Source organism: Mobula hypostoma, chromosome 13, assembly GCF_963921235.1.
Source record: "Mobula hypostoma chromosome 13, sMobHyp1.1, whole genome shotgun sequence".
NCBI classification, from domain to species: Eukaryota; Metazoa; Chordata; class Chondrichthyes; order Myliobatiformes; family Myliobatidae; genus Mobula; species Mobula hypostoma.
Window position 1 is genome coordinate 2549854 of NC_086109.1, and position 14760 is coordinate 2564613.

At 43.6% G+C, this 14760-nt stretch overlaps 2 protein-coding genes across 2 annotated transcripts in view; one reads left to right on the plus strand and one right to left on the minus strand.

Moving 5' to 3' along the window:
• The window catches only part of LOC134355367 (uncharacterized), a 54332-nt gene extending 52329 nt beyond the window's left edge, over window positions 1-2003 (minus strand). Inside the window, exon 1 of the mRNA XM_063065147.1 lies at window positions 1849-2003. Coding sequence (XP_062921217.1) covers window positions 1849-1903 — 55 coding nt within the window. The 5' untranslated portion in view covers window positions 1904-2003. The remainder of the gene's footprint in view (window positions 1-1848) is intronic.
• An 11957-nt stretch (window positions 2004-13960) lies between these two features.
• The window catches only part of LOC134355872 (uncharacterized), a 31005-nt gene continuing 30205 nt past the window's right edge, over window positions 13961-14760 (plus strand). Inside the window, exon 1 of the mRNA XM_063066379.1 lies at window positions 13961-14086. Coding sequence (XP_062922449.1) covers window positions 14020-14086 — 67 coding nt within the window. The 5' untranslated portion in view covers window positions 13961-14019. The remainder of the gene's footprint in view (window positions 14087-14760) is intronic.

Here is a 14760-nt window from a genome sequence, read left to right on the forward strand (position 1 = left end):
GGAGAATGCACCAGTGTGTTTACTTTCATAGACACTGTCACCAAATTCTCAAGCAAACGTCTCCCCACCATCAGTAGTATTGACATGAGGCACTGCATCAAGAAAGCAACATCCCTCATCAGAGATTCTCACCATCCGGGCAATGCCATCTTATCACTATTACAGGAGCCTGATGTCCTACTCCACCAGGTTCCAAAACAGCTACTTCCCTTCAGTCATTCAGTTCTTGAACCAACCATCACAATGCTAATGACTACTATTTGGAAACACTAGAGTCATAGTCATAGAGAAGTACAGCACAGAGTCCCTTTGGCCCATCTAATCCATGCCGAAACTGTTTAAACTGCCTTCTCCCATAAATCTCCACCAGGATCAAAGCTTTCCATACCCCAAACATCCATGTACATATCCAGACTTCTCTTGAATGTTGAAATCCAGCTTGCATGCACCATTTTTGCTGGCAGCTCATCCCCCTCTCACGACCATCTGAATGAAGAAGATTCCCCTTATGTTCCTCTTAAACTTTTCACCTTTCCCCCTAAACCCATGACCTCTGGTTGTAGTCCCAGCCAACCTCAGCAGATAAAGCCTGCTTGCATTTACCCTATTTATTCCCCTCATAATTTTGAATACCTCTATCAGATCTCCTCTTAATTTTCTAAGTGACCAGATTGATCACTTTCCACGAAAATACACTTCGATATTTTTTGTCCTAATTGTATTCCTTTTGGTAAAAATTGTGCTGATATTTTTCCTGTGAATGCTGCTTATATGATTTGACATGCCTGTGGCTGATCATTGCCCTTGTGCACATGACAATGAACTCATCCTGGACTTTGACAGATCAGCTGTCAATGCTGTTAGACGAGAAGAAAATGGGGAATCAGTCTGGAGCGAGAGGAAGACTGTGGAGTCCAACACCAGTCACGAAGGGGGTGCCTTCCTATTACACAATTTCTCAGGCGAGAGAGAGAGAGGACCTGAGCTTCCTGAATGGCCAGCGCCTCTGTGCGAGTTTAAGGGCTTGCTGCTCGCTCGTGATAAGCTAACGCTCAGAGGGACGGTGTTTACTCGTACACTGCATAAAATGGCGACAGGAAGTGCAAAGAGGCAAAAAAAAAACACATGCAATGCAGAAAACAGCTTTGACTTCTGGATTTCCTGATAGAGAGAGGGGCGGGGCGAGAAAAGAAACTGATCTGAGGAGAGACAGACAGCAATAATCGAAACAAACAAGTTAAGAGGAGACTGAAATAGGAAGAGAGAGGAAGGAAAAGAGAAAGTGTTTGGGTAGGCAGATATAGAGTCTGGCTAAACAGAGAAGTAAAGGGGATGAGAAAGGGTGAGGGTGAAGGTTAAGATGGTATTATTTCATCAGCTATTCCAGTTTCCGGGTGTAGACTAGAACAAAACCAGGGCGTGCCACTCTAAGGCCTGCATGGCTGAGAACCGAGATCAGTTCACATACGTTTCACTGCCCTAAAAGCATTCAATCATTAAAACCTGACCTTACCCACATAAACAGCAATGAGATAGGCACAGAATGGGTAGAGGAACTCCAATCCACATACTTTGGCGTGTGGTTCTTTGGCGATTGTCGAAGGGAATACTTCACGTTCTGTATCTGAACGTGGAACTGCCATTGTGTGACAACACAGTGGCAACGGAGCTTCACTCTCTATCTAACCATCTCCCTGGGAGTGTGCATTGAGACAGCGTATAGAGAACTTCACTTTCTGTTCAGTTCCTACTGTCCCTCCTCTGGGAGCCTTGGATGAGAACTGTGGAAATAACAGAGGCCTTGGACAGAAGTAAGTGAAAAACACAATTCTTTTTGATTAAACTCACGCTCTGAGATGGACAGTGTCAGCCAGAGGGAGATGAGAAACCACCCGAAGGCCATATCTCTCCAGCAACTGCCGTGTTCGATAGGACTGGCTTCTGCTTGCAGCCGGTTGTTGGTTGTGACCCGTCTGAGAACGTGTGTAGGCGTTGTGAGCACATTCAGGAAGCCACAACTTCACGTCAGCATGGAGGCTGTGACAGTGGGTGCATGTCAGTGACTGATCACTTCCGCAAGACATGAAGATTTACAGCGATTATGTTTGATATCATTAATAGTAACCCCTCATTTCAAATAGATGACAGAAAGCCACGGAGCGACATGCCAGATAATATGGCAAAGATATTTTTAATGACGTCCTATGAAGGAAGCTTGAAGGCAATCGGGCAAAGTCAAAAGGAAATCGGGTTTGACCAACTTACTGAAGTTCTTGAAAGAAGTGACATGCGTTTTGGATAAAGGGGAATGGGAAAGACTATAACTTTGATTTCTGGAAGCCAAGTGATAAAGTGCTGAAATGAAAGTGTTTGCAGAAACTATAGGCCTGTGGTATTGGAAACAACGAGTTGGTGTGAGTAGAAGATAGGCTGGATAATAGGGAACAATATGGCCATAAAGTTCAAAGTCCAAAGATGAGTTTATTGTCATGTGTACAAGTACATGTTTGCAAATTAAAACTTACTTTCAGCGTAATCTCAGACATGAAGCACCTTATAAGCAGGATTTACAAAACAAAGCATAATTATCCATAAACACGAGAAAATCTGCAGATGCTGGAAATCCAAAGCAACACACACAAAATGCAGCAGGAACTGGCAGGTCAGGCAGCAGCCATGGGAAAGAGTAAACAGTCGTGTTTTGGGCAAAGACCGAATGGAGAGTCTCAGACTGAAATGTCAAATGTTGTGGAGATTAAGGTGTTTTCCAACTGCTTCAAGAACCAAATGATTGAGGGGAAGTAGCTGTTCTTGTTCACCTATATACTTACTGTAATACTGTTTCTCTATATTTATTTATCATGTATTTCATTGTATTGCTGGCATAAAGTTAACAAATTTCACGACATATCCGGTGATATTAAACCTGATTCTGATTGAACTTGACCATGTAGGACTCTAAGCTTCTGTACCAACTGCCCAAAGATAGCTGCAAAAAGCTGGCTTGGCTGAGATATTGGGGATCTTTGATGACGGACGCTGCCTTCTTGAGGCAATCTTGCCTTCTTGGCAGGGAGGGATGTACCTTTGCTGTGTTAGACAGATCCATCTTTATGCATCTTCTTACAAGACAATTATATAATCAGGATACTTTCAACTGTAATTGCTTGTCAGAGTGTTCAGTGACAAGCCAAACTTTATGTAGGTGGCACACTTTCCTTCTACAGTGTTTGCATCCATGCACGGGGCCCGAAACAGATCATCCAGCATATTTATGCACAGGAATTAATAAAACTGCTGATTCTCTCCAACGCCATTCATCAATGTAGACTGATGAATGTTCATCCTCCTTCTCTTCCTGAGTCAGGTCTGTAGATTTGCTGGTGAGCCATAAGACATACAGGAGCGGAGTTATACCATTCAGCCAATCGAGTCTGCTATGCCATTCAGTCATGGCTGATTCACCTTTCCTCTCACTGCCTTTCTTCTGCCTTCTCCCCGTTACCTTTGGAGCCCTGACTAATCAAGAATCTATGAACCTCCATTTTAAATACACAGTGACATTGCCTCTGCAGATCATTGTGGCAATGAGTTCTGCAGATTCACACCCTAAGGCAAAATAAATCTCTGTTACACAGGGATGTTCTTGTATTCTAAGTTAGTACCCCACTGGTCCTGTACTACCCCACTACTGGAAACATCCTTTCCATGTCCAATCTATATTCAATATTTTCATTATTCAATAATTTTCAATGAGATCCCCCAATATTCTTCTTCAACTCCACGGAGTATAGGCCCAAGCTATCAAAAGTTCCTCATACATTAACGCTTTTATTGTCAGCATCATTCTCATGAAAGTCCTCTGGACCGTCTCTAATGCCAAAAATCAGTCCTGAGATAAGAAACAAAAACTGCTCACAATACTCCATGCATTCTGACCAATGATGATAAAGCCTTGGCATTATATCCTTGTTTTCATATTCTCGTCTTCCGAAAATTGTTGCAAACATTGCATTTGACATCTGTGGACACAGGAAAGAAACAAGGTTGGTAGTTTGCCTCCTAGCTGCCAAGGTCCGGGAGTTTCTGATTGCGACCACGATATCCTGAAGCGGGAGGGAGAACAAACAGAGATTGTGGTACATATTGGTACCAATAACATAGGTAGGAAGAGGGAGGAGGTCCTGAAAACAGACTACAGGGAGTTAGGAAGGAAGTTGAGAAACAGGACCTCAAAGGTAGTAATCTCGGGATTACCGCCTTTGCTGTGTGACAGTGAGGGTAGGAATAGAATGAGGTGGAGGATAAATGCGTGGCTGAGGGATTGGAGCAGGGGACAGAGATTTAGATTTCTGGATCACTGGGACCTCTTTTGGGGCAGGTGTGACCTGTACAAAAAGGACGGGTTGCACTTGAATCCGATGGGGACCAATATCCTGGTGGGGAGGTTTGCTAAGGAAATTCGGGAGAGTTTAAACTAGAATTGCTGGTGGGTAAGAACTGAACAGAAGAGACAGGGGAAGGGGCGGTTGGCTCACAGATAGAGAAAGCTTGTGGGCGGTGTAAGAGGGAGGAAAGGCAGGTGATAGAGAAGGTATGCGCACAGACCGATGGTTTGAGATGTGTCTATTTTAATGCAAGGAGTATTATGAACAAAGCGGATGAGCTTAAAGAGTGGATCAGTACTTGGAGCTATGATGCTGTGGCCATTAAAGAGACTTGGATGGTTCAGGCAGGAATGATTACTCAGAGTGCCAGGCTTTAGATAATTCAGAAAGGACAGGGAGGGAAGCAAAAGAGGTGGGTGCGTGGCCCTGCTGATGAGAGATCGTGTCACGGCTGCAGAAAAGGAGGAAGACATGGAGGGATTGTCTACTGAGTCTCTGTGGGTGAAGTTAGGAACAGGAAGGGGTCAATAACTCTACTGGGTGTTTTTTATAGACCACCCAATTGTAACAGGGACATCGAGGCGCAGATAGGGAGACAGATTCTGGAAAGGTGTAATAATAACAGGGTTGTCATGGTGAGAGATTTTAATTTCCCAAATATTGATTAGCATATCCCTAGGGCAAGGGGTTCAGATGGGGTGGAGTTTGTTAGGTATGTTCTGGAAGGTTCCTTGACACAATATGTAGATAAGCCTACAAGAAGAGAGGCTGTACTTGATCTCATATTGGGAAATGAACCTGGTCAGGTGTCAGATCTCTCAGTGGGAGAGCATTTTGGAGATAGTGATCACAATTCTATCTCATTTACAATAGCATTGGAGAGGGATAGGAACAGACAAGTTAGGAAAGTGTTTAATTGGAGTAAGGGAAAATATGAGGCTATCAGGCACCAACTTGGAAGTGTAAATAGGGAACAGATGTTCTCAGGGAAATGTACGGCAGAAATTTGGCAAATGTTCAGGGGATATTTGCGTGAAGTTCTGCATAGGTACATTTCAATGAGACAGGGAAAACATGGTAGGGTACAGGTACTTTGGTGTACAAAGGCTGTTGAAAATGCAGTCAAGGAGAAAAGGAATGCTTACGAAAGGTTCAAAAAACTAGGTAATTGCAGAGCTCTAGAAGATTATGTCTAGCAGGAAGGAGCTTAAGAATGAAATTCAGAGAACCAGAAGGGGCCATGAGAAGGCTTTGGTGGGCAGGATTAAGGAAAACCCCAAGGCATTCTACAGGTATGTGAAGAGCAAGAGGATAACACGTGAGAGAATAGGACCAATCAAGTGTGAGAGTGGAAAAGTGTGTCTGGAACCTAAGGAGATAGCAGAGGTACTTAATGAATACATTGCTTCACGATTCACCACGGAAAAGGATCCTGGTGATTGCAGGGATGACCTACAGAGGACTGAAAAGCTTGAGCATATAGATATTAAGAAAGAGGATGTGATGGAGCTTTTGGAAAGCATCAAGTTGGATAAGTCTCTGGGACCGGACGAGATGTATACAAGGCAACTGTGGGAGGCGAGGGAGGAGATTGTTGAACCTCTGACAATGATGTTTGCATCATCCGTGGGGATGGGAGACGTTCCAAAGGATTGGAGGGTTGTGGATGTCGTTCCCTTATTCAGGGAAGTGAACAGAGATAGCACTGGAAACTGTAGACCAGTGAGTATTACCTCAGTGGTTGGTAAGTTGATGGAAAAGATCATGAGAGGCAGGATTTATGAACATTTGGAGAGGCATAATATGATTAGGAATAGTCAGCATGGCTTTGTCAAAGGCAGGCCGTACCTTTCGAGCCTGGTTGAATTTTTGAGGATGCTACTAAACATATTGATGAGGGTAGAACAGTAGATGTAGTGTATATGGATTTCAGCAAGGCTTTTGATAAGGTTCCCCTTGCAAGGCTTATTGAGAAAGTAAGAAGGCGTGGGATCCAAGGGGACCTTGCTTTGTGGATCCAGAAATGGCTTGCCCACAGAAGACAAAGAGTGGTTGTAGATGGGTCATATTCAGTTTGAGGTCGGTGACCAGTGGTGTGCCTCCGGGATCTGTCCTGGAACCCTTACTCTTCGTGATTTTTATAAATGACCTGGATGAGGAAGTGGTGGGCCTGTGTTAGTAAATTTGCTGATGACACAAAGGTTGGGGGTGTTGTGGATAGTAGGGAGGGCTGTCAGAGGTTATGGTGGGACATCGATAGGATACAAAATGAGGCTGAGAAGTGGCAGATGGAGTTCAACCCAGATAAGTGTGATGTGCTTCATTTTGGTTGGTCAAATATGATGGCAGAATATGGTATTAATGGTTAGCCTCTTGGCAGTGTGGAGGATCAGAGGGATCTTGGCGTCCGAATCCATATTCCGACTCCAAGGGGGCATACGGGACATTGGCCTTCATCAACCGTGCGATTGAGCTTGGGAGCCAAGAGGTAATGTTGCAGCTATATAGGACCCTGGTCAGACCCCACTTGGAGTACTGTGCTCAGTTCTGGTCGCCTCACTACAGGAAGGATGTGGAAACTATAGAAAGGGTGTAGAGGAGATTTAGATTAGATTAGATTATGAGTACACTCAGTCCTCATTTATTGTCATTTAGAAATGCATGCATTAAAAAATGATACAATGTTCCTCCAGAAAGATATCACAGAAACACAGGACAATCCAAGATTAAAACTGACAAAACCACATAATTATAACATATAGTTACAACAGTGCAAAGCAATACCGTAATTTGATAAAGAGCAGACCATTGGCAGAGTGAAAAAAGTCTCATGTCCCGATAGCCCCATCATCTCACGCAGACGATAGCAGGGAGAAACTCCCCCTGCCATGAAACTCCAAGCGCCGCAAACTTGCCGATGTATTGGAAGCACCCGACCGCAGCCAACTCTGAGTCCATCTGAAAACTTCGAGCCTCCGACCAGCCCTCCGACACCGAGCACCAAGCACCATATCTGCCAAGTGCTTCGATCCCGCCCCGGCCGCCGAGCAACAAGCAAAGTGGAGGAGTCGGGGCTTTCCCCTCCGGAGATTCCGGACCACACAGTAGTAGCGACAGCGAAACAGGCATTTCAGAAGATTTAGAAGTGTTTTGCCTGGATTGGGAAGCATGCTTTATGAGAATAGGTTGAGTGAACTTGGCCTTTTCTCCTTGGAGTGACAGAGGATAAGAGATGACCTGATAAAGCTGTGTAAGATGAGGAGAAGCATTGATCATGTGGATAGTCAGTGGCTTTTTCCCAGGGCTAAAATGGCTAACGTGAAAGGGCACAATTTTAAGGTGCTTGAAAGTAGGTACAGAGGAGATGTCAGGGATAAGTTTTTTATGCAGATAGTGGTGAGTGCACGGAATAAGCTGCTGGTGACGGTGGTAGAGGTGGATACAATAAGGTCTTTTAAGAGACTCCTGGATAGGTACATGGAGCTTAGAAATATAGAGGGCTGTGGGTAATCCTACATAATTTGTAACGTAAGTACATGTTCGGCACAGCATTGTAGGCCGAAGGGCCTGTATTGTGCTGTGGGTTTTCTATTCTATGTTTCTTTGTTTCTCTCTTTGCTACTGACTCAATCTTCAAGTTAACCTCTAGGAAATACTGCACCAGGACTCCAAAGCCCCCTTGAACCTCTAATTTCAGAATTCACTCCCTGTTTAGAAAATAGTCTATGCTTTTATTCCTTCTGCCAAAGTGAATGATCATCCAGTTTCATACATTGTATTCTACCAAACATTCCTTTGCCTATTCTCCTGAGTCCTGCGGACTCCCTATTTCCTCGTATTCTCCTACCTTTGTATCATTTGCAAATTTAGCCACAAAGCGTTCATTTCCATCATCCAACTCATTGACATATATTGTGAAAAGAATCAGTCCCAATACCAGCCCCTGGGGAACAGCACTGGTCTCCGGCAGGTAAACAGCCATAGCCCTCTTCATCCTTTTACTTTGCCTCCTGCCAGTCAGCCAATTTTCTAACCATGCTAGTATCTTTCCTGTAATACCATGGGCTCTTATCCTGTTAAGCAGCCTCATGTACAGCATCTTGTCAAAGACCTGCTAAAAACCAACATAAACAACATTAATTGACTCTCCCTTGTCTATCCTGTCTGTTATTTCATCAACGAATTCGAACAGTTTTATCTGGAGATTTCCCTTTCTGTAAACCATGGTGACTTCAGCCTATTGTAACAGATGTGGATAAATCAAGAGGTAAATCATCTGCTGAGGACTAGATCTGTGGCATTTAACCCTTACATACTGTTCGGGTCAAATTTGACCTGTTTTGACATTTGGTTAAAGTCTGTCGTGAGCCTTGTGGCCCATCAGACCGGTGCTTATGCCGGTTTCTGTGGCGTGAAGTGACAGAGAGTATGGGACTACGCCCCCCACCCCCGGATAGAATGCCAATCTATCACGAGGTTAACCCCCAGCATTTTTGCCAGCATCCATTCTCAGCTGGGTAGACTGGAGCATTGTGTGGTTAATTGGCTTGCTCAAGGGCACACATGCTGCCTCGGCTGAGGCTCGAACTCGTCCAACAGTTTGCTCAGATCGCTAGTCCAACGCCCTAACCACTTGTCCATGCGCCACACGTTTTGCATTTGATAGCAGTAAAAACTTGCTACATCCCATTTTTTTGACGAAATTTGATGACTTTTCCTAAAGTGACCCAAAATGCACAAAAATGAAAGTATTTTAAAATTTTATACTTTTGTACAGATGCTACAAATTTTTATACATTAAGGCTGTTCTGGGTCAAATTTGACACGTATCTATTGAAATGGATTTTAGATCTCTGAAACATTAATTAAGGATTAATCGCCCATTTATTAATATCAGATAGGCTATTTATACATTCTAAATAGATCTGTTGTTCAAAATTTGGTATAGACGCTTGTTGCGAGGGGATTCTTGGGCCAGGTCAAACTTGACCCAGACCATACTGTGAAGGTATAGAATATGAACAGGTTGCCTGGTTTAAGTCTGGTGACCCAGGTCTGTACAAGGAAAACAGGGATGACCTGCAGAGGGCTATTTCAAGAGTGAAGAGACAATTCTGAGGGAGTTTGGAGGCGATATTGGATGTACGTCAACTCTGGCAGGGTTTGCAAGACACTACTTCCTCCAAAATGAAACCAAATAGCATGAATGACAGCGATGCTTCACAAGCAGATGAGATCAACGCCTTCTATGCCTGCTTTGAAAGGCAGAATGTAACAGGGGCTGTGAAGGTCCTGCACCCGGTGACTTTGTGATCTCTGTCTCGGGGGCCGACTGTAGGCTGTCTTTAAAGAGGGTGAACCTCACAAAGCATCTCATCATTGTGGATGTAAGTGCTACTGGGAGATAGACATTGAGGCAGATCTTCATGTTCTTCTTAGGCAATGGTATAATTGAAGAGTTTTTGAAGCAGGTGGGTGGGTACCTCAGAATGCCAAAGCAAGAGATTATATAAAATGCCCTTGAACAGAAAATCCTGCAAAAAGTTGTGAATACAACTTGGGTCATGGGTAAAGCATTCCCTATCATTGATCACATCTGCATGTAACACTGTTGCAGGAAAACAGCATCCATCATCAGAAAACCCAACCAACTAGGGCAGGCTTTCTTCTCACTGCTGTCATCAGAACTAACACCACTAGGTTCAGGAACAGTTACTATGCCTCAACCATCAGGCACTTGAACCAAAATGGATAAATTTATTTTACTTCACAACTTCACTTGCACAATCATTGAAACGTTCCAACACAAATGTACTCACTTTGAAGAACTCGTTACCTCATCTTCTCAATATCTATTTATTATTTTTATTTCTTCTTTTGTATTTTCAGTTTGTTGTCTTCTGCACTCTGGTTGGACACCCTAGTTGACAGATCTTTTACTGATTCTGTTATAGTTAGTATTTTATATTATTTGACATTAAGTGTGCCCACAAGAAAATTAATCTCAGGGTTGTAAATGTACTTTGATAATAAATTCACTTTGAACTTTGAACTTTGAACACTTCAGGTAGTTGCTGGGCCTAAGTCTTTGGTACTTGGCCAGTACCCCGTCTGGGATGAATGCTTTTCGTGGGTTCACCCTACTGAAGGTTGCTTCCACATTGGCCTTGGAGATGGAGATCATGGTCATCAGAGGCTGTGCGAGGTCATGATGGTTACTCCATGTTTTGACAGTTAAAGCCAGGAAATAGACATTAAGCTAAACTGGAAACAAAACCCTGATCTCGCCTGTTTTGTTCAATTTAACTTTATAAGAGGTGAGTTTATTCAAGCCCTGTCACAATTGTTGAGCATCTTTCATTGATTTAAGTTTAGTCCAGATTTGCCACTTTGACCTTGAGATGGCTTTCTGGAGATCATACCAGGACCTCTGATAGCTTTCTCGTTCACCAGACCTGAATGCATCTGATCTGGCTCCCAGCAGATTGTGGATCTCATGATTCATCCAGGGTTTCTGACTGGGGAAGACTCTAAATGACTTTGTGGGCGCACACTCATCTACAACTGTTTTAATAAAGTCCGTGACAACCATGGTGAATCACTCAGATCCACAGAAGAGTCTTTGAACATGGCCCATAGCTGCTCCTGTACCTCCCACAACCTGATGGCCTAATCTCTGGAGTTTCATTCATGAACCTGTCTACATACGGGTGGGAGAAGGATAGCCAAGTGATCAGATTTACCCAGATATGGCCTGGACATGGAACGGTAGGCATTCCTTACCTAACCTCTCCCTTCAATGCACCCAGTGATCTGGCATCCACAGCCGCTCATGGCAACAAATTCCACAGATGTACCACTCTCTGACTAAAATATTTTCTCTGCATCTCTGTTCTAAATAGACATCCTTCAATCCTGAAGTCGTGCCCTCTTGTCCTAGACTTCCCTACCGTGGGAAATAATTTTGTCATATCTAATCTGTTCAGCCATTTTAACATTCAGAATGTTTCTATGAGATCCCCCCTCATTCTCCTGAACTCCAGGGAATACAGCCCAAGAGCTGCCAGACGTTCCTCATACAGTAACCCTTTCATTCCTGGAATCATTCTTGTGAATCTTCTCTGATCCCTCTCCAATGTCAGTATATCCTTTCTAAAATAAGGAGCCAAAAACTGCACACAATACTCTAAGTGTGGTCTCACGAGTGCCTTATAGAGCCTCAACATCACATCCCCACTCTTATATTCTATACCTCTAGAAATGAATGCCAACATTGCATTCACCTTCTGCACCATCAACTCAACCTGGAGGTTAACCTTTAGGGTATCCTACATGAGGTCTCCCAGGTCCCTTTTCATATCTGCATTTTGAATTCTCTCCCCATCTAAATTATAGTCTGCCCATTTATTTCTTCCACTAAAGTGCAGAACCATACACTTTCCAACATTGTATTTCATTTGTTACAACTTTCATTTGAAGGTTGTAATAATTGTGGATCACAGTCAACTGCAATAAGAGTGAGACGATGTTCTTCAGCAACGTACATAACCAACCAATATCCTCTTCACTGTCAGGTCTGACTACCAGAAGTTGCTGCAGATCATGTTCAGAGACCAAGGCATGTCATCAAGTATTGGCTCAAATGGAAAGGAAAGATCAAACAAAAACTACGTTTGTGGAAATGGTGCTCCCTCTCAGTATCTGGGAAGAACTTGGTCATCAAGTCTGACTTGCTCTCAAGACTGCTGTACTTAGTGTAGGTATAGATTGTCCTCCACTTTTCTGCCTTGGGAATTACCCAGCCCATCTTGCAATTCCCCTGGGGACTGAAGATGGAATGAATCTAACATGTCAGGATGAGTGAGTGCCTGGACACAAGTGTAATGGACGTAGTTCCTATCCTGATAACCTTCTTTGTGTGTGGCTGAATCAGGCTGTGTGTGGCACCAAGTGTCACTTCATGCTAATGTTCTACCTGTTCCTGGTGTTGCGGTAGATAGGCCTGGTCATATCGCTGTACTGTGTCCCAGTTAACTGGACATTGCCGTAATACCTGTCCTTCATGGGGAAATTCATGCACGCAAAGACTGATGATGACAAGTCCATCAGGCAGTGGTCAGCACAGAATGCCAAGCAGACACTGTGGGACAGGGGCCCTATGGATACCGTGAAGTGGCTCCCTAAGCAAACTGTACAAAGTATCTGTGAGGTGAGAATAGTTTTGAGCCCTAATCTTAAAGGCCCCTAAATGGACATGCTGGCATTGGAAAGGGTCGTGAGGGGGTTCGTGAGAATGATCCTGGGAATGAAAGGATTAATATATGAGGAGCATTTGATAATTCAGGGCCTTTACTCACTGGAGTTTAGAATACACCTTGCTTAAGACAAGTTTCGATAGATTTTTGGATAGTAGGGGAATTGAGGGTTCAGGGGAAAAGGCAGGTAGGTGGAGATGAGTCTGTGGCCGGATCAGCCATGATCTTATTGAATGGTGGAGCAGGCTCGACGGGCCAGATGGCCGACTCCTGCTCCTATTTCTTATGTTCTTATAATGATGGAGAATCGCATTGAAACCGATCGAAAATTGAAAGGCCTAGATAGAATGGATGAGGAGAAGACATTTCCTACAGTGGGAAGTTCTAAGAGCTGAGGCCAGAGCCTCAGAATAGAAGGACATCTATTGAGAGCAGAGATGAGGAGGAATTTCTTTAGCTAGATGGTAGTGAATCATTGGCACAAACAGCTGTCGAGGCTAAGTCACAGGATATGTTTAAAGCAGAGGCTGACAGGTTCTAGACTAAGTAAAGGCATGAAAGGTTACAGGAAAAAGGCAAAAAAATATGGGGTATTGAGGCCCAGGTCTTACATCTCACTTTAAGGACAATTTATCTTGTCTTTTCATGTTCTTGTTATTTATTGCTATGTATTTATATTTATATTTATATTTGCATTTGCATAGTTTGTTGTCTTCTATATTCTTGCTCTTTTGTTGTTCCTGTCTACAGTCACTATTCTAGAGATTTGTTAACTATGCCCGCAGCAAAAAGAGTCTCAGGGTTGTATATGGTGACGTGTACTGTATGTAATCTGACTGTAAATTTTACTTTGAACTTTGAAGATATGTTGACAGAGACCATCTGAAAGAAAGAGAGATAAACACACACAGACAGACTAAGAGGGACAGACAGATAATGACAGACAGGGACAGAGAGGGTATTCGACAAACTTTGAAAGAGACAAATTGGGAGGGAAAACAAGACTGAAAGGCAGACGTGGAAAGGCTGAGAGATGCAGAGAAATTGAGAGGATGGCAGACACACAGCAACTGGCAGAGACAGTTTAATTCAGAGGGAGAGTCAACGAGTCCATGAGAAGGAAAGAGAGATGAGGAAAGACAGACAGAGTGAGAGGTGCACAAAAGAGATTGAAAGGCATTGGCTCCACGTAAAGAAAAGTGAAGCAAATTGAGGCAGAGAAAGACTGGAAGAAGTTAGTGCAAAGTGCTTCATCACTTGACGTGTTCTTTGTCATATACAGAACACTCCGCCTATCACACATGAGTTTAAAGAAGTCATTTCCTGTTCTTTATGCTGTTCCTTTGAACTTCACAACACTGAAATACAACTTCAAGATGCTGAAGTTCATCGTGATGAGTGTCCTCTGCCTGGTCTCCACCTCTCTCTTTAGCACCTATGCGGGTAAGGTCAGATTGTAAAAGCTGTTCTGTTTATAGATGTGTGTCAGCCGTGTCTTGGTTTTCAGTGTATGTAACTTTATCTCAGTCCATTGTCACCACTCCTTGTCTCTCTCTGCTAGTCCGTACTCTGCCCAGCTGAGTCCCAAAGATAAACCATACTCTTCCCTTGCTCGGTCCTCTTTCAGTAATTGTTCTTATTTATTTTTTTGTTAAGAATCAGCACGGAATAGGTCCTCCTGTCCCTTCAGGCTGCCCTGCAAACCCTCGCCTGATCATGGAACAATTTACAGCGACCAACTGATCGATAGATCGTCGGACTATGGGAGCAAACCAGAGCACCCAAAGGAAACCCACGAGGTCATGGGGAGAACGTATGGGGAGAGTGGCCTGATACAGTCTATCTACTTAATCTCTCTGAGTATATACAGTACATATGTCTGTGAATGCTTCCTTGCTCTCCTTCCCTCTCTTTAACTCTGCCACTATCTCTGCTTGTTGCTTGACACAACAGTCTTGGAGATTAAATGACTTGGATGAGGGAATTAAATGCAGCATCTCCAAGTTTGCGGATGACACGAAGCTGGGTGGCAGTGTTAGCAGTGAGGAGGATGCTAAGAGGATGCAGGGTGACTTGGATAGGTTGGGTGAGTGGGCAAACTCGTGGCAGATGCAATT